At 49.4% G+C, this 21,523-nt stretch overlaps 6 protein-coding genes and 2 non-coding genes across 8 annotated transcripts; 5 read left to right on the forward strand and 3 right to left on the reverse strand.

The window, feature by feature from the left end:
- Nucleotides 1–385: 385 nt before the first annotated feature.
- Nucleotides 386–3,778, reverse strand: YALI1_D04636g (uncharacterized protein; the record flags this gene model as incomplete). The annotated part of the gene is made up of 1 exon (XM_502373.1): nucleotides 386–3,778. One exon carries the CDS (start codon nucleotides 3,776–3,778, stop codon nucleotides 386–388), a length of 3,393 nt encoding a protein of 1,130 aa, XP_502373.1.
- An 838-nt stretch (nucleotides 3,779–4,616) lies between these two features.
- On the reverse strand, nucleotides 4,617–6,308 carry YALI1_D04653g (uncharacterized protein; the record flags this gene model as incomplete). The annotated part of the gene is made up of 2 exons (XM_502375.3): nucleotides 4,617–5,429; nucleotides 5,667–6,308. 2 exons carry the CDS (start codon nucleotides 6,306–6,308, stop codon nucleotides 4,617–4,619), a joined length of 1,455 nt encoding a protein of 484 aa, XP_502375.3.
- Nucleotides 6,309–8,150: 1,842 nt separating this feature from the next.
- Nucleotides 8,151–11,564, forward strand: YALI1_D04680g (DNA-directed RNA polymerase II subunit RPB2; the record flags this gene model as incomplete). Its single annotated transcript, XM_502376.2, has 1 exon — nucleotides 8,151–11,564. The coding sequence occupies one exon, from the start codon at nucleotides 8,151–8,153 to the stop codon at nucleotides 11,562–11,564; it is 3,414 nt and encodes a 1,137-aa protein (XP_502376.2).
- Nucleotides 11,565–12,667: 1,103 nt separating this feature from the next.
- YALI1_D04725g (uncharacterized protein) lies at nucleotides 12,668–14,569 on the forward strand (the record flags this gene model as incomplete). Its single annotated transcript, XM_068282596.1, has 1 exon — nucleotides 12,668–14,569. The coding sequence occupies one exon, from the start codon at nucleotides 12,668–12,670 to the stop codon at nucleotides 14,567–14,569; it is 1,902 nt and encodes a 633-aa protein (XP_068138697.1).
- Nucleotides 14,570–17,277: 2,708 nt separating this feature from the next.
- Nucleotides 17,278–18,296, reverse strand: YALI1_D04772g (uncharacterized protein; the record flags this gene model as incomplete). Its single annotated transcript, XM_068282597.1, has 4 exons — nucleotides 17,278–17,354; nucleotides 17,419–17,997; nucleotides 18,043–18,239; nucleotides 18,289–18,296. 4 exons carry the CDS (start codon nucleotides 18,294–18,296, stop codon nucleotides 17,278–17,280), a joined length of 861 nt encoding a protein of 286 aa, XP_068138698.1.
- Nucleotides 18,297–19,087: 791 nt separating this feature from the next.
- On the forward strand, nucleotides 19,088–19,531 carry YALI1_D04789g (uncharacterized protein; the record flags this gene model as incomplete). The annotated part of the gene is made up of 1 exon (XM_068282598.1): nucleotides 19,088–19,531. The coding sequence occupies one exon, from the start codon at nucleotides 19,088–19,090 to the stop codon at nucleotides 19,529–19,531; it is 444 nt and encodes a 147-aa protein (XP_068138699.1).
- Nucleotides 19,532–20,974: 1,443 nt separating this feature from the next.
- Nucleotides 20,975–21,057, forward strand: YALI1_D04808r. Its single transcript has one exon. It is a non-coding gene; the product is annotated as a tRNA-Lys (tRNA).
- A 15-nt stretch (nucleotides 21,058–21,072) lies between these two features.
- On the forward strand, nucleotides 21,073–21,153 carry YALI1_D04809r. The gene has a single exon. It is a non-coding gene; the product is annotated as a tRNA-Glu (tRNA).
- Nucleotides 21,154–21,523: the final 370 nt, after the last annotated feature.

Consider the following 21,523-nt stretch of genomic DNA (forward strand, 5'->3'; position numbering starts at 1 on the left):
ACGTCTCTCGTCTCACATGCTCTTTATGTACCCCTGATTATAGACGCTGGAGATATGGGCCAATAGGATAGAGTTTGAGTGGTGGGGGTCTGTTCGATTTGGAGTGTTGCAGAGAAGGCGACCTAATTTTCATACAGAAAATGTTTGCAACAGGCAGTTGAATACAAGTACTGTCATTACTGTAGTACAAGTAGCTACTATTCAAGTACTCGTGCTGTGGCTACTGTAGTATTATTCAATGTTAAATAAATCATCATCCATTAATTTTAGTCTATCATACATCCGGGGATAGTCTCTGAGTACCTGAAGTCCATCAAACTAATCAAGCCAAGGAAATACATGAGTACAAGTAGGATACGTTCCGCTCACGATATGCGGTCGCTTCCTAATTGCCTACCGCCACCCTCTTCCAACTCCTCTTCTTCATCGCCAAGATATGGTCTGGAATATGAAACTCCTCGAGTCCATCTCCCATACCCATCTTTTCGTCCTTGTCTTCCACAACCGGCAAGGGAATGTTGTACTTGACGGGCACTCCCTCGTCTCGCAGACCGTGTGCCATGATCTGTTTCATTCGAGGTTCCACGATGCTTCGTTTCCACACTGCTCGTGCAATCATTGGAGAAGCCTTGTAGGGAACTTGAGATAGAGAGATTGTAAGAGGCGAATATTTGTACTGTTTTCTGGGGAGTTTGAAGGGTGGAAGAAGGGTAACAGGGCCGTCGTCGGCCTTCTTTTTACGCTTCTGCTTCTTTTCCTTTTCCGGTTGGATGGGAATGGCTAGAGCAGCTCCCGAAGGAGCAGATGCTGGAGTACCTGGGGTTCCTGGAGTACCCGGAGTAACTGGGGCACCAGAAGCACCAGACGCGCTGCCGGCATCAGCGGGGGGTGCAGAGGATGAAGGGATACCTGGAACTTCAGCCGGGTCAGGGGTCGCAACTGCAGCACCTTCCATTGGCGTCTCAGCGGCCTTAGGCGCTTCGGCAGCCTTCCTCTTTGCCTCTGCAGCTGCTTCTGCCTTCTCCTTCTTCTTCCGCTCCTTCTCTCGCTGCTTTTCGATATCGCTTCTCTTGATATCGTTTTGCTTCTGAAGAATATCTGAATAGTCATGCGCGTGTCCCAACACCAGCAGCGTCGAGATGAGAATCTCATTGCTCTCGGTGCGCATCTCCAGAATCGAGTCCTGTGGCAACACATAACGGTGCACAGGGTTGTCCTTGAATTCGAACACCACAATGACCTTGGACGGCAGGTTTTTGAGGAAAGCAGGAGTTTTGGCCTCCTTGCGCTTGGGTTCCTTTGGCACGCGCGGTTTGGGCACCTTAGGTGGCCGAGGAGCCTTGTTTTGACGCCGATATGGCGAGTATCCCATACCCATCGGACCCATGTACGTAGGAGGTGGGAAGGGGTAATAGCCTGGGGGAGGAGCCCATCCCGGAGGTGGGGGGTGGCCTGGGGCCCATCCAGGCGGAGGGGGGCCGTGAAACTGACCCGGAGGAGGGCCGTGCCATCCAGGTGGAGGACCCTGCCATCCAGGTGGAGGGGGTCCGTGTCCTGGCGGCCCGTGCCACCCTGGAGGAGGTGGGCCCTGGAAAGCAGGATGACCAGGAGGTGGGCCCTGAAAAGCTGGGTGGCCTGGAGGAGGTCCCTGGAATCCGGGCTGACCAGGAGCCCATCCAGGAGGCGGCTGAGGGTTTCCGGGACCGCCAGCAGGTGGACTACCACTTCCTGGACTACTTGAAGGACCTCCACTTTGCACTCCACTTGGAACCAATGGTCTCACCTGCTTTGATTGCTGCTTCCCGCTCTTGCCGTCATCTTTGCGCTTGGCCTCGTCACGTGGCTTCTCCTCCCTTGCCTTGAATGACGGTACATTTGGACCGGCCGACGTCATGGCGTTCACAGGTATATTCTGCTCGGCCATGATGCGCGCCTTGTTGATGTACTTTTGGAACTCCTGGATCTGTGGCGCCGCAGCCTTTCCGCTCGCTACCGTCTTCATTAGCTGGCTCAGGTGCTTGTTGAAGTTGGCAATCGCGTGCAGCTTGGCAATCATCGCCTGGTTAGCCGGAGTGGAGAGAGCTTCGTTGGCGGCTCCTTTTTTGGTCGTTTTAGGAGCTGGTTTCGATACGGTTGGCTCAGCCTTCTTTTCCGACGACTTTTTGCCGTCATCAGGTCTCTCCCCAGAGACCTCCTTGGCCGCAGTCCCCTCGGGAACATCCTTCTCCTTAGCCTTCTCCTCAACGACCATTTCTGTTTCTTCCTTGACTCCTTCCTTGTCGTTTTCCTTCTCCTCCCTGTCTTTCTTGTTCTCCTTACTCTCCTTATTTTCTTCGTTTTTTTCCTCCTTCACGTTCTCCTTCTGCTTGCCCTTGTCCCTACTCTCCTCCACGTCCTTCATTTCAACATCTTCATCAGGCTTCGAGTCATTTGAGGGTGTAGTCTCGGGCTTTTCCAAGTTGATTGTTTTGTTGTCGTTTGATTCCTTGACTTCTTTTAGTTCCTCTTTATCCTCCCCCTTCGACTCCATCTTTGGCTCGGCATTTCCTTGAATCAGTTTCTTGTCAACCTCAGCCCCTTCAGACGCAGTTGGTTGAGTGTTTGGTTCTGCAACCTGCTGCGGTTGCACAGATGGGCTCTGACTAGCTCCAGCAGGTTCCTGACCTCTATTGGTAGCTGCAGTGACAGGAGGGGCAGCAAGAGGCGACCCTTGCGGAGGGGCTTGTGGAGAGCTCTGATGTGAGCCCTGGGGTGGAAGCTGTGGAGAGCCCTGAGTGGGGGGCTGTGGAGAGCCCGGACTACCCATGGGACTGTGGCCTGGACCCTGAGCTGGACCCTGAGCTGGACCCTGAGCTGGACCCTGAGCCGGACCCTGTGGGGTCTGTCCAGGGTTCTGTTGCTGCCTAGCCGCCTGCTGCATCTTCAACGCATACTGCTGCGCGAGGGGGGACCCCTGGGGAAAGGGGTTCACTTTGAATCCCGTTCCATTGGGGTTGTACCATTCCATGTGAACCGGGGGAGCCTCCATTTGAGGTGGTGGAGGATGGATCGGAGGACCCATTGTAGGAGACATGTGTTGCACCATTGGTGGCGTTTGTGCACCTGGTGTCATAGGGCCTGGTACATTTGGCGACATTGCACCTGGTAAAGGCTGGCCTACAACAGGCGACTTATCAGGGTTAGTCTGCTTGGGAGGGCGTCCAGGGCCCCGTTTGGTTCCTCCATCCTCCACTTTGTTCCTCTTAGGCTTTTCTCTCTTTGAGTCTTCCTTATCGTCCTCCACTCCAATCATAACGTCTAGCTGACGTGCTTCTTCATCATCACTTGGGGTATTGTCTATAGGTGTGTCGTCAGTCACCAGAAACAGTTTCACATCGAAATCGTGGGGCCCAATGCTCAACGTGCACTCGCATAGCTTGCTCATTCGCTCTCGAGCATTCACTTCTCCTCCAGCCAGCTTCTTGCCTCGTTGCGGACGGGTCCAGAACTTGTCAAACATTTCGCCCTCCAGCCACGTCTCACGTGATTGGCGATAATAGTGGCGCACCGATAGATCCGACGACGCGTTCAGCTCGCCCAGAGTCTTGGGATCCAGAGATCGCACCTCAATCTCCTCGCCTTTGACATCGACATACGGATATCGTGGTGGCGAAAGCGGTCTTGGTGGCGGTGAGGGGGGCGGAGGAGTGGCCTCCTTGACAGACACAACCTCAGGCTTCTCTTCCTTGGCTTCTTCAGCCAACCGCGTCGATAGTCGGGTTCTTTTGCGTGGTCTCATGATACCTTTGGAAAGAGATGTGTGGGAAAAAGTGGTGTATTGATTTACAGTTTCCGTGATGCATGATAGGGTTTGGGTTGGATATGTTTTTTTTGGAGATGTGGTCGGAATGAGCTTAAGTAAGTTTCCCAAGTAAGAAATTGGATGGTTTCTGCGAGAAACGAAATAACTTACGATATCATGTTGATATGGTGTTATATTGTCATGTTTATATAGTTTGGATAGTGTTTATATCCTATTTATTATCTCATAAAATCTTCTGGATGTCTCTAACTTCGAATTTGCACCCCCAGGTGACTTTTTTCGTTAACAAACTCCCAACTAAACATGCTCTTCCTTCGTGACGGTACACTTCATTCTAGACAATTTTGTCATAGTATCACACATTAGCATTTCAAAATTAAACGGTAGAGCTCAAATTCTGCATTAATTTTGGTGTCTGCTAATTTCAAACGGATTTGAACAGTATTAGGTCCTCTGGAGACACGGTCTTACAACCCACAGGTCAGTGTTGATGGCTCCTGCTTGCTGATTCAATCTGATATTTGAAAGAGTAGGTACTTCAATAACCTAGCAACTACTGATGAATAAAAAATTTCTCATCAACTCACCAAATTTCCTACTCTACCTTGCACTGTTTGTTTTTGTTTTTTTTTTTGCATCAACTTCTGTAACTACAGTATTGTACATACAGTAGTGTGTAGGCCATGTGCGTCTTATAGAGAAACATGGCGTCATTCTTTTCTAGGTACTATACTTTAGAATAGCATGTAGTCAGATCGTGACATTAGATCATTCCCCACAATGGGTTGTTGCCCACTCCGGTCACGCATTTCTATTACTCCTTCAGCTTTGCATCTAACGCCCTACCCACCTGCTTGAATGCATTGACATCCTCAAACATCAACCGGCTCTCAAAACAAATACCTCCAAGCACCAATCCTGTCATCTTTTGCTCCACATACACATGGCTTCCGCACTTACTTGAGCCGGGAGCCAGTCCGACCGTGGGATGGTACTTCCTGAAGCCCACGCACACCTGAGCTGGAAGGGGGCTGGTATGGCTGTTATTGTGACAGATGCCTGTATCAGACAGCAAAGCCTGGCCAAGAATATGTGAATCGAGCATCGAATGGTTGCGAGTATCCTTGTCAAGAGCATGAATCACTCTGACAGACGTCTCAGTAGACACGGGCGAAGATAAGCGGCTGGACAAGATGCGAGGCACTGGAACTCGGGTCTTGTAGATGAAGTCCTGAGAGCTGCATTTTCTTATGGTGGTGATGGAAACTTCGGCAACGTATACTACGCAGGATCCTCTCATGCGCTCTCCAATCATTCCACAGGCGCGACTGATAGTCGCGGACTTTGTAAGGCCGTCCAGCGTCTTGAGAAACGCGGGGGGTATGTATTTGACCTCTTCAAAGACTGGAGACTTGAGAAGTGCGCCTTCCGAGTCGAGGGGGACGCGCAGGACATCCTGGAGAGACTCGTGGTAGGCATGGAGATGGTTGACCATGGCTTTTCGTTGCCCACAAACATGGGTCATGATGACATCTGCGTAGTCTGACAGGGAGCGAGAGAGGTTTTTGGGAAGCGAAGTTCGGGCAATGTTGGAGTATACGGCAAGTACTCCGATGGAAAAGCCGTTCTGGGTTAGCGGGAAATACGGAAATGGAAGGACACAAGATCCCGAGTGGACAACAGATTTTGAGAAACATAACAACTTGACAGTGTCGACGTCAGCTCTGGCGAGAGTCGTAAGCCTTTGTCATACTGTTTAATCCTTGGTCGTACTTCATTCAGGATCAGAGGGGTATGTCACGTATCATGGCATATTGAGTAATTGTCTGGAATCGTTAGGTATCACTTATTAGATATCACTTACCAAAGTCTTCAATGGAACACCAGCGTAAAACAGGATATGGGGCTTGTCCACAACCATCGGATGATTCTTAGTCCTCCAGTCAAGACGGGTATCTAGCAAAATCAAGTTTGAAGCTGAAAGAACTGCATGGGCATCCAGAGACCGCTTTCGGGGTACAGTCATTTCAAAGCCGCGCTTGCCCATGCTGAAAGCCACCGTCTGTGTGAACCGATCCATGAAGGAGATAGTGACGGATTCTGTATTGGTGGATTCCAAACACAGTCGCATCAGCTGTTTGAAGAAAGACACGTCCTGCCATTGCGGTTGGCGACGCACCATTTCGAGGTTCAGCAGTCGTTCAAACTCGTTCCAGCAGTCCGGTGGATGCAGGTATGTATACTCTTCGGGGTAGCTTTTGGGCTTGGATATCACAGATAAGTCCAATTCGCACTCAGAGTACCGCTGCAAAAACTTGATCCAGCTCTGGTGTCTCGCCGCCAGTTTGAGCTCGCGCTTGGGATCAAATGTGTCGATCGTGCCATACTCCGAGTCCTCATCGAGATTTTCCATGAAGAACGACATAGCAGCAAGTGTAGCAATGGTGAAGTGTGAGCTGAAATCGAAACAATTAAGGTGGTATATGGGTGAGTATGTACTGTACATACTGTAGCTATAGTACATACAGTAGAGAGCTGGGGGAGTAAAGCAGAAGATATGATAGCACGAAAAGATGGTAGCACGAAAAGATGGTAGCATGAAGAGATGCTAACACATGCTAGCAACAAGTACAATATAGTACATACTGTACTGCTTTGTACCGATGGTATCAATACAGTAGTGAGATGGGGTTTAGGTGGTACGTTTATGTAAGTGGAAACAAATGATAGCTCACAGCACTAATGGGGGCTACGAAAGCGGACCTTGGATGCGATTAATACATAATGTTGGGAAGATCGAGACGATAATTTTGGTACAGTACCAAACATTAGTTATTTTCTGTACTTTTTCTGTGGCAAAATGCTCTCAGACAATTCATATATCCGTGTTTCAGTTGAATTTCACCAATTTCATGTGTTTTTGGAATTTTGGAAAAAGGGATTAAAAATTCATATCTTTCACAGCCTACTGGAACGTTTTTATATCAGTCACTATTTCTCAAAAGCTCTCAATCGTCCACCCATATTCCTCTCACTCAGAATTCAGTTGGTCAATTACTTTATCAGAGCTGTTTTGAGGGTGAGCAACCTCCCAGAAAGACAACTGAAATGTTACTGTATACAGTATGGGAGGGAATAGTGGCCGAACATTTTTTTTGAGACTTTGAAAAATATGAATAATTTGTATAAATTCGAAAAAAATATATAATTAATTGATACGAAACCATTGGAAAACAAATACCTCGCATTCCGATATCACTCTTTCTTCTTACACATAAAAAAAGGCTTCTCCTCTCCAGTCTCCTATCTCCAAAACTGCCTCCACACTTGACAAACTCTATCAAATTCGACTCTGCCAAAAACTTTTATTTTAGTTCCAACCAACCTCGGGGTTACCCGGCCGTCACGACGGGTGCACACAAGCTCTCTCTCGAACAAGGCGACACAGGATTTCAATCAGCACTGGAGGGGTGAACAACATGTCTGGTGAGTACGCGAGAGATCGGAAAGTCGGAGATATGACCGAGTGGTAGAGTCACGTGGCCCGGAGGCCTACGATGGGCCAGTGATCGAAGTGATAAGTGCTGGATCAGATGGTTTGTGAGAAGTGGCACAACAGCGATGACAGAGACCTATTGTTGTGGGATTGAGACAAAAGCGATGGAGGGAATCACCGTCGGCTTCTCGCCGTTGACAGACGTTTAAACGATGCTTCTACGGTGATTTGAGCCATTCGCCACCTATCACATATCATTCTATGTTATGACGGAGTCGAACATTGATCATCGTCAAGTCATTTGCCACCAACGACATCGACCAGGTGTCGCTACAGCTATGACACACACATTGATGTATTTGTTTCTCGCTCACTTTGTTTTCAGTAGCTCCATCTAAAGATGTCAATACGGTCACAGCGTCTTGATCCACCAGTCGTTGGCTTGATGATCACAGTACATCTGGTCCGGGTGCCCATCCAATGACCACAAGCAGGTAGCTGTGCGGTCTTGTGCAACAGTTGCTGGCTCGGGCGATACATCGAACAGCGCAGATCCCATCCACCTATCTTGCTGCTAACACAGAATACGAAGACCCGTACGGATACTACGAAGATACGGAAATCACCGCCGAGGACTGCTGGACCGTCATTTCCTCGTTCTTTAACGAAAAAGGACTCGTGTCCCAGCAGCTCGACTCCTTCGATGAGTTCATCGAAACCACCATCCAGGAGCTTGTGTGGGAGGACCGGACTCTGATCCTGGACCAGCCTGCCCAGCACACCACCCCTAACGACAACCAGAACAAGCGGTTCGAAATCACGTTTGGCAAAATCTACCTGTCTCGGCCCACCATGACCGAGGCTGATGGATCCACCCACCCCATGTACCCGCAGGAGGCCCGTGCTCGAAACCTGACCTACTCTTCTCCCCTCTACGTGGATATGAAGAAGCGGGTTCTGTTTTCTATTGACGACCCTGCCCGTCCCGAGGCCGATGTTGTGTGGAACCCCATCCCCGGTGAGGTCGAGGAGCCCGTGTCCAAGGTGTACATTGGCAAGGTGCCTATCATGCTGCGGTCCAAGTTTTGCATTCTGCGTGGCCTGCGGGAGAACGATCTCTACGAGCTGAACGAATGTCCCTACGATCAGGGAGGTTACTTTGTCATCAACGGTTCTGAAAAAGTGCTTATTGCCCAGGAGCGGTCTGCCGCCAATATCGTGCAGGTGTTTAAGAAGGCTGCACCCTCGCCCATCTCGCATGTGGCCGAGATTCGATCTGCCGTCGAGAAGGGCTCGCGTCTGATTTCGTCGATGCAGATCAAGATGTTTGGTCGAAGCGACAAGGGCCCCGTGACCATCAAGGCCGCGCTCCCTTATGTGCGGGCCGACATTCCAATTGTCGTTGTTTTCCGAGCCCTGGGCGTTGTGCCCGACGGAGATATTCTCGAGCACATTTGTTACGACAACAACGATTGGCAGATGCTGGAGATGCTGAAGCCGTGTATCGAGGAGGCGTTTGTGATCCAGGACCGAGAGGTTGCTCTGGACTATATTGGTCGACGAGGTTCGGCCGTCGGTGTGAACCGAGAGCGACGAGTACGATACGCCCGAGATATCCTGCAGAAGGAACTGCTGCCACACATCACCCAGGAGGAGGGTTTCGAGACCCGAAAGGCGTACTTCCTGGGCTACATGGTGCATCGAATGCTGCTTGTGGCTCTGGGTAGAAAGGAGCCCGACGATCGAGATCATTTCGGAAAGAAGCGACTTGATCTCGCAGGTCCACTTATGGCTGGTATCTTCCGAATGCTGTTCAAGAAGCTCACAAAGGACATTTACAGATACATGCTGAAGTGTGTCGAGACCAACAAGGACTTCAACCTGACTCTGGCTGTCAAGTCCAACACCATCACCAACGGTCTCAAGTACTCTTTGGCCACCGGAAACTGGGGTGACCAGAAGAAGGCAATGTCTTCACGAGCAGGTGTCTCCCAGGTGCTTAACCGATACACCTTTGCCTCGACACTGTCGCATTTGCGACGAACTAACACTCCCATTGGCCGAGACGGAAAGATTGCCAAGCCCCGACAGCTGCACAACACGCATTGGGGTCTGGTATGTCCCGCTGAGACTCCCGAGGGACAGGCTTGTGGTCTCGTCAAGAACTTGTCTCTTATGTCGTGCATCTCAGTCGGTACCCCTTCCTTCCCCATCATCAACTTCCTGGATGAGTGGGGAATGGAGCCTCTGGAGGACTATGTGCCTCATACGCACACCACCTCTACGCGTGTCTTTGTCAACGGTGTGTGGGTGGGCGTGCATCGAGACGCCACCCAGCTCACCGACATGATCAAGTCTCTGCGGCGAATGGGTGACATCGAGTCCGAGGTGTCGATCATTCGAGATATCCGAGAAAAGGAGATTCGAATTTTCACGGATGCCGGTCGTGTCTACCGACCGCTTTTTGTGGTCGAAAACAACCCCGATGCCGAGCGCAAGGGTGAACTGGTTCTGCAGAAGGACCACATTTATCAGCTGCAACAGCAGATGGCCGAACAGGCCGAGACTGAGGGCGACGAGGGCAAGGGCGACAAAAACACGGGCTGGAACTGGCTCGTCGACAATGGTGTGATTGAGTACATCGATGGTGAAGAGGAAGAGACGGTCATGATTGCCATGACTCCCGAGGATCTGGAGTTCTCGCGACAGATGCAGGCCGGCGTGGAAATGCCTGAGGACGAGCTTGACCCCGCCAGACGAGTCAAGCCCGCATACAACCCCCACTCGCACACCTGGACCCATTGTGAGATTCATCCCTCGATGATTCTTGGTATTCTGGCGTCCATTATTCCTTTCCCTGATCATAACCAGTCGCCCCGAAACACATACCAGTCAGCCATGGGTAAGCAGGCCATGGGCGTGTTCCTCACCAACTACGACGTGCGTATGGACACCATGGCCAATATTCTGTACTACCCTCAGAAGCCGTTGGCCACCACGCGGTCCATGGAGTTCCTCAAGTTCCGAGAGCTCCCCGCCGGTCAGAACGCCATTGTGGCTATTCTGTGTTACTCCGGTTACAACCAGGAAGATTCCGTGGTCATGAACCAGTCGTCTATTGATCGAGGACTGTTCCGATCGCTCTTCTTCCGTTCGTACATGGACCAGGAGCGACGAGTGGGTATGTCTGTGGTCGAGGAGTTTGAGAAGCCTACCCGGGCAGATACTCTTCGAATGAAGCACGGCACCTACGACAAATTGGACGACGATGGTCTGGTGTGTCCCGGAGTGCGTGTTTCCGGTGAGGACATTATCATTGGAAAGACGGCTCCCATTCCTCCGGACGCAGAGGAGCTTGGTCAGCGAACCAAGTACCACACCAAGCGAGACGCGTCCACGCCTCTGCGATCGACCGAAAACGGTATTGTTGACCAGGTGCTGCTGACCACCAACCAGGAGGGACTGCGGTTCGTTAAGGTGCGAATGCGAACCACCAAGATCCCCCAGATTGGAGACAAGTTTGCGTCGCGTCACGGACAGAAGGGTACCATTGGTGTGACGTACCGACATGAGGACATGCCGTTCTCCGCCGAGGGAGTGGTCCCCGATATCATCATCAACCCCCACGCCATTCCTTCGCGTATGACCGTCGCGCATCTGATTGAGTGTCTGCTTTCCAAGGTGTCGTGTCTGTCTGGTCTGGAGGGTGACGCCACTCCGTTCACGGATGTGACTGTCGACGCCATCTCCAAACTGCTGCGGTCCCACGGCTACCAGTCCAGAGGTTTTGAGGTCATGTACCACGGCCACACTGGTAAGAAGATTATGGCTCAGTGTTTCTTGGGTCCCACTTACTACCAGCGTCTGCGTCATATGGTGGATGACAAGATCCACGCTCGAGCACGTGGTCCTGTGCAAATTCTGACCCGACAGCCCGTCGAGGGTCGATCTCGAGAGGGTGGTCTGCGATTCGGAGAAATGGAGCGAGATTGTATGATTGCCCATGGAGCTGCCGCCTTCCTCAAGGAGCGACTCATGGAGGCGTCGGATGCGTTCCGAATCCACGTCTGCGGTGTCTGTGGCTCCATGAACGTGATTGCTAACCTGAAAAAGAACCAGTTTGAATGCCGATCGTGCCGAAACAAGACCAAGATTTACCAGGTCCAGATTCCGTACGCTGCGAAACTGTTGTTCCAGGAGCTGATGGCGATGAACATTGCTCCGAGATTGTTCAGCGATAGGAGTGGGTATAGTGTGAGAGTTTAGAGGAGATTCGAGGCGTAGCCAAGAGTCTCCCACTAGAAACTGCAGAGCAGAATCTCAGTCTCACACCGTAAGGAAACCAGGGAAGGTCCTGGTCTCCGTGTATTGTATGTAATAGTTAGAGGTTGGAATAAATGTATGATTATAAGAGGAACAGGAGGGTGTCTGAGTGTTTCTGGAGTAGGGCATGTATTGTAGGTGGTTACAGTACTGTACTGTGATTCATTGATAACACTGACTGATGCTGATTCAGGTAGTTCTGGATCGATGCTCAAAGAAAAATGTCAACAAAAAAATGATACCAGTTGTAGAAGTGCTGGATATGACGATAACGCAATCATTTGATATTGAAAGTGGTATTCCGTTTCGTTTCCTTGGGGTTTGACTTGAATTTCTCTCTTGCAATGTCTCTGACCACACAGTAGTAGACCATACAGTAGCACGCTGACCACACAGCCCATCTTTGTCTTCAACTTCTTCTCAAACAAATTCAGATATTTACTTTTTCTGTTATACTGTAGTTGTCACTCGAGACTCAGGAGTCATTGAGCGGAAGAGAGCAGAAGAACTGGACAGCCTTTTACAGTAGTTTATCTGCGTGTCTTCCCTGGCGGTTACGGTGACTTACTAGGTAATCAGCGATATTCAAAGAGGTGAGGGTTTGGTTGGATGCAACGAAGGCCAAGCACTGTTGTACTCGCTCTGTAATTAGTAGACTCAAAGACTATATGATCGGCTAGATGTCTTGGATATGACTTTTACTGAAAGTTCCTAATACGCAAGATTTCTGCCAAAACTTCAGCTGGTCCATTAATTTTATGGCCAGTTTTGGGTACGACACTTTTACAAGTCGATATCGCTGTCAACAAGTTCACGTATTACTACATAATCAAATCATCTGGAGGGCCTCGGGTTGATGTCCTTTGAGTGAGTCAAGACAGATGATATGGATTTTCAACTACGGGCGCTATTTGGAGCAATAAGGAGACTGTTAAAAGTCGCCTGGTACGAGCCATCACTGGCCATTGGCCTCCAGCGTTTATATTGCAACAAATTACAGCCTAATCAATCAAGTCATTATTCATTATTCATTAAGTCATTATATAATGGGTTCAGCACTCGGTTACTTAAATGAGAGCAGCGAGGAGAGCGCCGGCGACAATGGAGGCGCCGACGGAGAGCTTGGAGCCGGAGTTGGCCTGCTGAGGGGTGGAAGCAGAAGGCTGGGCCTGAGCGGGTTGGGAAGGAGAACCGCCGTTGCCAGGCTTCTGGGGCTGTCCAGACTGCTGAGGAGCAGGGGCAGGCTCAGGCTTGACAGAAGGCTGCTGAGGAGCAGGGGAGGACTGCTCGGGCTTGACAGAAGGCTGCTGAGGAGCAGGGGAGGACTGCTCGGGCTTGGCAGCGGGAGTCTCGGGCTTGGAAGGCTGCTCAGGCTGAGGCTTGGGGGCAGCAGTAGGCTGAGGCTTGGTGGCAGGAGCAGAAGACTCGGGCTTAGGAGCAGGAGCAGGCTTAGAGGACTCAGGCTGGGGAGCAGGAGCAGGCTTGGAAGACTCGGGCTTGGGAGCAGGAGCAGGCTTGGAAGACTCAGGCTTAGGAGAAGCAGCAGGCTTCGACTCAGTGGGCTGAGGCTTAGGAGCAGGCTTCTCGGTCTGAGGCTTCTCAGAGCTCTCGGTGGGAGTAGGCTTGACCTCGGTGCTGGTGATCTCGCAAGGAACAACAACGGTCACAGTCTTACCCTCAATGACGGTGGGGCAGGTGGTGACGGTGTGGGTGACGGGCACGACGGTTGTGATGGTGACCTCGGTCTGGTGGCATCCCTCGTCACAGTAAGTGACAGTCTGGGTGGTGGTGATAGTGGTGTGCTCGGTGCCAGTCACGGTGGAGTTGTGGACATGGCCAGAGGTGGGGGTGGGAGCGGCGGTGATAGGGGCGGTGGTGGATTCCTCAGGGGCCTCAGTGGAGTTCACGGGGAGCTGAGAGGACACAGGGACGTTGGTAGGGGCGGCAGAAGACTCAACAGGGGCAGTGGAGTTGACGGGGGCAACAGTAGTCTGAGGAACAGCGGAAGACTCGGCGGCGGCGGAAGACTCGGCGGCGGCGGAGGTCTCGGCAGGGGCAGAAGACTCGGCAGGAGCAGAAGACTCGGCAGGGGCAGAAGACTGGGGAGCGGCAGAAGAGCTAGCGGGAGAGGTAGACTCAACAAGACCCTGAGGGGCGGTAGGAAGACCACAGAAAGCAAGAGGGCCCTCGAGGTACTGACCGTACTGAGGCCAGATACCGGCTCCACAAGCAAGACAGTTGGGTGCATTGTCGTGGAAGTTGGTTCCCTCGTTACACAGACAGTCCTTGTTCCACGAATCTCCGTCGGCACATCGTCGAGCAGAGAGAATCAGGTTGCCGCAAATGGGGTGGCAGGGGTCATAAGTGGGAGTGGCAGAAGCGGCAGAAGAGGCAGGAGAAGCAGAGGTAGGCTCGGTAGTAGCAGGGGTGGCCTCTGCGGAGGTCTCGGGAGCAGCGGAAGACTCGGGAGCAGCAGAAGAAGTCTCGGGAGCAGCGGAAGAAGTCTCGGGAGCAGCAGAAGAAGTCTCGGGAGCAGCAGAAGAAGTCTCGGGAGCAGCAGAAGACTCAGGGGCGGCAGAAGAAGAGGCAGCGTTAGGATCGACGGGCTTGGTGGGGAAGCCGCAGAAGGCAAGAGGAGGCTCAAGGTACTTGCCGTAATCGTTCCACAGAGTGGAGCCACACTCCAGACAAGGGTCTCGGGCCTGCTCAAAGGGAGTGCCGTTGTCACACAGACAGTCTCTGTTCCAGGAGTCACCGTCGGCGCACTTTCGGGCATCCAGAATCATGTTACCACAAGTGGCATGGCACTGGTAGGTTGCGCCGTCCTGGGCAAAGGGGACGGCCACAGCCACGGCCGAGGAGGCCAGGCACAGGCTGAGGAGGGTTGTAGTAGACCACTTCATGTTAACGAGAGTAATAAACGAGTGTTTGAGGTTTGTGGTTTATGAGAGGGCCATTCAGGGAAAGCTGTCCTGTTTATATATTCCGCTCAACGGCCTCTTTTGAGCGGTACAGTTGCGTGGTTCGAGTTATCAATTCCATCAGAGTTTGCCCAGTTGCATACCACAACAAAGAGACGCACGGTCCAGACAAAGAAATTACCGATCAGATAATTTTGCAGCTGCATGGTTCTTGGCGAAAAAATGACTCGCAAGCAAGATTTTCAAAACGCCTCCAAATTAGTCTGTGCAGCCGATGCCAAGGTTATTTTGAGGAGAGCAGTGTCCTATCACAGGTCTGTGTAGAGCTGTATTCGCTTGTTCTTGTTGACTTCTCGTATTCAAATGGTTGGTACTGGCATGTGCTTTTGGATTTACTGGGCAGATTTTTTGAGATTATTGCCTCTATCCCTAATGAAGACGAAATAACGCCTCACTTTTTCATCCAAGCTAATTATACTGTACCTCTGGATATCATAAATTTGAACTATCGAAACAGTTGAGCTAGACCGGTGGACCAGGGTGTGCCGTACGAATGGGTGCCTGCCATGTAAACTACAAGTAGGATTGTTCCCGAAATGTTGCGACTACTCGTACTGGACGTGAGGGTCATGAACAGTAGAGCACCATTAAGCACAAGTGTAACTAGCTACACACCAACTAATGATTTTCTGTGGCCATTACCGACGGGGCTGTCTCTGCCTTTCCGGTAACCGGAAGAGACATTACTGTAGATGATAGACATGATCGACACTTATTGATATGCTACCAAACTTGGGGTGCCGTTCGTACAAACCGAGTGGTCTGACATCTTCTAGCCAAGGTCCCTGAGATTTGGCATTCCACTGTCTACAGTAGCTACCATGTAAGGGGTAAGTACGCCGTACTCATGCTGGAATTTCTACACACATTCCACACTGTTACCCTGGTCTTAAGGGTTGCTTCGTAAATCTACGCTTGCACCAAGGTTCGAAATTATCTGATGCGCTCCCGAGCGACCTAGAGTTCGTGTGCACAAATATAATCTGATGGGTTATCTGATGCGCCTACAGCCCATACGCAGATCCCGGCATTGATGATCACAGGAATTAGGGAGAGACGAAAGAGATGCTAACGTCGACAGACAACTGATAAGTTGGACCTCCCACAAGGCACAAAACAACACTATCCCTCAAGGGGCCATCAGGTCAACCTGTAGTTCCTTGTACACATTCCAGGATGAAACCTACTGAGTGTAGGTCTGAGACTACTAGCTTCCCACGCACTGTAATTCTAAGGTCTTGGCGTTTCTTTGTATCCAAAAGAGGCCCACGAACGGTCCTTTTACAGCCAGAGAGTTGGCAAAAGAAAAGCCTGGACCAATGACTGAAAGAAACGACTGTCTGGATTCCACGGAGACTTTCGCTGTTTGGTTGCCGTCGATTGACGTCACAGAAATAGCGATTCCAACTTTTGAACAAGTAGATGCTTAGGTGGCTGTCTTCCTTCAGCTGAAACGCGTCTAAGGATCTAGGCGTGCTTTCATGTAGCTTTGACTAATATATGTATTTTTTATAATTAGAGACGGTAAGCGACCCTGAAACCAATATAAGCGCTTCATGGCGGAGTCAATTGCCGAGCTCCATGATCTTTTGCTTGTTTTTATCAGTCACCTGTTGAGCCAGAGGTTGCTGTTTGGTACAGTATTGTATACACGAGCACTCGTAGAGCTACTGCACCATACTGTGTACTACTGTATTACATTATAGGCAGACATTGCTGTTGCACTAGTGTTGATACTCTGGAGAATGTAGTATAGTTATTTCAATTGTATCTACTGTACTGCCAGCTGACTGAGCATCGTGCAGTGTATCCAAGTGTTACCATCGGCTGTACTGTACTTGTACTGTAGGATGAACCATAGAGGACTTTGAAAGGGCAATAAAACCATAGTTCTAGCGTTGTATTGAACAACATCAATCTCGAGTGCACGACCTGACCAACATCTGTCACTCTCTCCGCTTTGGACCTTTGTTAGAACAATCCCTCTTCTGATCAATTAGTAGAAGAAATAGTCTCTGGGGATTCATATAAAAGATTCCAGCTATGGCACAAGAATGGAGACTTAATTAGTGAGTATAGAAAGCCATATTGTTAGTATGAATCACAATCCCCTCCCTCTTACTACTTGTACAAGTACAGATCAAAGCTCTGATCCTACTCTTGTGTACTGGTACTTGTAGTTGACAGAAGAGACAACAGCGGCATTTGGGCCCACCTCATGTTAATCCAAATAGCTCTTTCTATATGAAGATCTCAGGTCATCAATTGATCCGTCAAAGGCTATCCATTGATGTTCTTGGTGGTACGCATAACTACAATTTTCTTCTGATAGAGGACATTTCCTCCTCAAACACATGTTTAATGGATTCTACATACAATAACTCATATAAACCTCGGACAGAACTGGGAAGAGCATGATTATATTCCTGCCATCGAGAATCGCCAACGGTGTCAGCAGATAAGGTACAGCCCCGCATCCCTTAATGAGCAAGCTAATTATCCAATCCATCACAACCACGATAAAACAACCAGAGTAGCTCAGATACACAGCATCTACATGTTCACAGCTACACCACACCACCTCAATTCCCCTCGTGCTTGCACTCAGAGAACTTGCATTCATATATCATTGATTCCTACCTATCCTAGGGCTGCACTTCTAAGGTGCGTATGGATTAGTGCAGGGTGGACGAAGTCGATCTTGTGATTATAACACATGATCTGTGTCTACCAATTCCTTCGTCGCATCGCGCTCAGTCGCCCTAGTCGCCTCTCAATTGTGCTTCACATATTTCAAGCGTGCTTCGATTACGCACTCGTATCCATCTTGTCGTCATCCTTCTTGTCCTTACCCTTGTCCTCTCCACTTGCATCCTCATCTTCCTTCTTCACGTCCTCTTCCTTAACCGAATCCAGCTTCTCGGGCTGCTCCTTCTCCTTCTCCAGTCGGGCCTTTTCGTCCTCCAGCGACATTCGCAGCGCCAGAGCCAGCTCGGGATCCACGCTGGGGTCCACACCAAACTCAAAGTCCGCGTCGTTGGAGCCGCCAGGAGCGCCGCCCATGCCCGAAGTATCCATTCCGTCGTCGTCTTCCTTGATGATGGGAGAGTTGCGCAGAATGTCTGACAGCAGATGAGGGCCAGGGGGGATGGTGACCAGGTGAGAGTTGTCGCCTGAGTTGACGGCCTCGATGAACTTTTCCAGCTTCTCTGTGTTTTCGCCCTCCTCGCCGAAATTGACAAAGTCCACCGCCACGCTGTTCTTCTTCATCTTCTTGGCAAGCTTGACCAGTGCCTTGACGTCCTCCTCGACCGGCGATCCCACAAACACAATCACCCGTTGCCGCTGCAGCTTGTTGAGTCTGTGTTTGAGAGCCAGCGCGGCCACCTGAATGCCTGTGGTGAGGTGGGGAGCACCGGTGATATGAGTGTCGTGGATACCGGCCAGAATCTTGCCGTGGTCTGTGGTGAGGGTGGCAAGCACCTCAGGACCTCGGCCGCCCATGCTCATCAGACCCACTGCGCTCTCAGGGTTGCGGTTGGTCTTGATGGTGAAGAGCTGGTTGACACAGTCCACCTGGGCATCGAACCGGTTGGGGGTGTAGTCTCCGTTTCGCATGAACTCGGAGTTGTCCATTCTGTGTTAGCGGGGTGTGGATAACATCATTGGCCGTCGGTAATACTCACACTATCATTGTTGCTTCCAAAACCATCGTGATGCGCTTCTGTTGTGTCTTGTTGTGTGGTGTGTAGAGTGGTGATCTGTGGCAATGGTTATAGTGGTTGGGACAGAGTGCTGACGTCAGCGGTGATAGAGTTTGGACAGTAGGCGATTTGCCACCATATCAAGTGTGGCGGATTTGGGCTGGTGAGAGCGGAATTTGCACTATCTTTGGGGAAAAGTTGGATATATTAGTTACTTCTTTTAAAAACCCGATCGGAGTACTGGAAGTCGAGTTATGGGAGAGTATTGAGGGTAGCAATGCTCAACTGTTGCCCTAAACAATACTGAGTTTAATTAGTTAGCTTTAGTTGGAGACAGAATCTTCAAAAAAGTTGTCCTAGACTGGAGCAATTTGATATTTGAGAGTCATAGCTGCTGATTGTTTCCTATTTTGATTATGTTTTTTTTTATATCTTCTTACTCAACAGTCATCTGGACCACTTGTGGCGCATAGCAATGATGTCCCTATTGTCATATTGAGCTAATGGGACCATTATCATCAGATCTCCCTCGTAAAATGCGGTCGGTAAATACAATATAGAGACTTTGGTATATCAAAATGATTGTCTTTGTCAGCTTATTCTGATTGAGTCACTCGTTTCTCAATTTTTTGCTTCTTTCCAACGGAACCAATCTTCCACAAACCAAGCCCTTTCATCTTCTCACCTCATTTGCTGACTAATCAACATAAAGTTTTGATATTATAACCTTAATCATATATCCCAGCGTAACCGGGGCAACGTAGATAAACAGAGGATCGGCATGACAACTTCACCAGCACACAGCACTCAACACACATCACCGACATTTTCCACTTTCACTATGCCCACGGAAATGGACCAGTTTCCTAGCAACATGGCCCGCAAGCCGCTGACTGAGGTCCAGAAAAACGACCTCATTGAAAACCTACAGCTCGAACGTGAGTATAGGGACTCCATTCAGAGGGCACAACATACAAACAGACTCGGTATTAACACAGTCACCAACAGAATCGAGCGACTCAAGTCGCAATATCAATTTGCTGCGCAGGCGGTTCGCGCCAAAATTGAAATCAGAAAGACCCGCGTGCCCAAACGGTACTGGAACAAGACTTTACGGGAGGTCCAAGCTCTGCAGGATGGAGCCCTCAAGGACAGAAAGCCAAACAAGTTGAATTTCGGCCAGGGATTCCACAACATTCCCAAGTTCACAATTCCCCATGAGTGAGTGTGGTTAGGAAAGGTGGAGAAGGTGGAGTTTTATGCGGATTGTCATTATACCTGGTTTTTTCTGACTTTGTCTGATTATGAAGATGTCAAATCAGAAGAAATTGGGAATAAATAAATGGGAAAGTCACTCAAGAAGGAGGAAGTTGATACCTACAGTGCTTCTACAAGCGGTTGACATGATATTTACACGTCTAGAGTTTCTGACATGTCAGTTTGTATGTATCACTACTCAGCTGCACAATCTGTCTACAGGTACAGTATTTGTACATTCAGCCAGTGCTTCCTCTGAACTCAACTTGAGAAGTTGTTGTCTCCTCGTGACTTACGGCCATTCACTACATTAAATTAACTAACCCAGCATGACCACACCCATGGATTTGGACGCTCGGCTTAACACAAAGTCGCCAATTCGATCCCCTGGCAAGTCGCTGCGTTCACCAATGCGACCGGCCACCTCGTCTCCTGTCAAAGTCAGACCTACTACTAAGCCAGCAGTGGGCCGAACTGGATCTACAGCTACCCAGTCAACAGCGTCCGCTAGAGCCAAGATCGAAAAGCCAGAACCGAGGACACGTGCTACTAGAAGTACGGCATTGAAGGCCAGACAAGCGATTAAGAATACTAGCTAATTGGCAGAGTCAAAAATTGTCAGTATGAAGCCACTGACATATCGAATTTGTACGACAATAGACGGCATTCACGGCGGAGCTTTGAGTATATGTCCTAGATTGTGAATCAGGAGGCTACTCTTGCTCACCATTGACAGTAATCGAGCTTGATGCTGGATAGTCCCTTTTGATGAATTACATACAATGGCTGTAGACAGTCATTCAGGAAGACTCCGCGGCAGAAGCATTGTCTGTAGTCATCAACGGGAAGAAGAATTCTAACGAGACTGGGTACCAGGGGAATATATATGATGGAATGAATTATTAACAAGTAGAAGTTTAATGCAGTGCTGGGCTTCTAGTATCAACCAACAGAGGAGTCTTACGCCACGGTAGGGTGGATAGTAAGAATGTCCCTAGAAAGACAATGAGAAAATTGCCTGGTGATAGTTAAATACCAGAACCTCAATACATATGTGTCCAGTCATATTCATAGTCCGATTATTTATTCCCATTTACTTCAATCAGATTTGAGGGAATTCTTCTGCAAGCGTTTACTTATAGGTGCATTTGCAAACTCACAGAAAGATATTCTGACTTGAAAAACAAGTACAAGTACACTAAAATAAGAGCTACAAGTACAAGAGCCTTTTTCTCTCCCCCACATTTATCATACACTTTTCAATCTGCTTCATTATGGAATATTACCGCCCTTTCAAACCAGATTACATCACGTAAACAAATAATACTTAGCGTCTAACAAATTTACTTTAGATCACGTGACGTTTGTAGCTACAATCGCGGAGGTTAAAATAACCAGTTTTTCAGCAATTGCCTGGCTAGCTCAATCGGTAGAGCGTGAGACTCTTATTAGTAAGTAATCTCAAGGCTGTGGGTTCAAGCCCCACGTCGGGCTATTAACGCTACCATTTCCGATATAGTGTAGGGGCTATCACATCACGCTCTCATAATGAGAACCGTGGAGACCGGGGTTCGATTCCCCGTATCGGAGTTCAGAGTCTCTTGCGATTCTTTTTCTCCAGCTTTTTGCTCCAGCACTTTTTGCTCTAGTGTTGCTTGTCTGGTCGATTGCTATATTTTGCGTCAAGTTTCAATTTTTATTTTATTTATAATAACATAAAATTTAAGTTGTCAAGTAACAGTAACTTTACTTAGATTTGTCAAGTAAAATTTACATGGCAAGAGATACGACTCAATCTCTACTAAAAGCCCTCAGATCAGAGTGATATCTAAAAGCCTAGGATATATAACGTTTGTTGACATGATAATATCTCCTTGTACTTCATAGCTCACACAAATCACGTTATTTACAAGACACCCCTTATCCACTGACAAACTCAAAATATACACCTACATGCATA

The sequence above is a fragment of the Yarrowia lipolytica genome, chromosome 1D (assembly GCF_001761485.1).
Source record: "Yarrowia lipolytica chromosome 1D, complete sequence".
NCBI classification, from domain to species: Eukaryota; Fungi; Ascomycota; class Dipodascomycetes; order Dipodascales; genus Yarrowia; species Yarrowia lipolytica.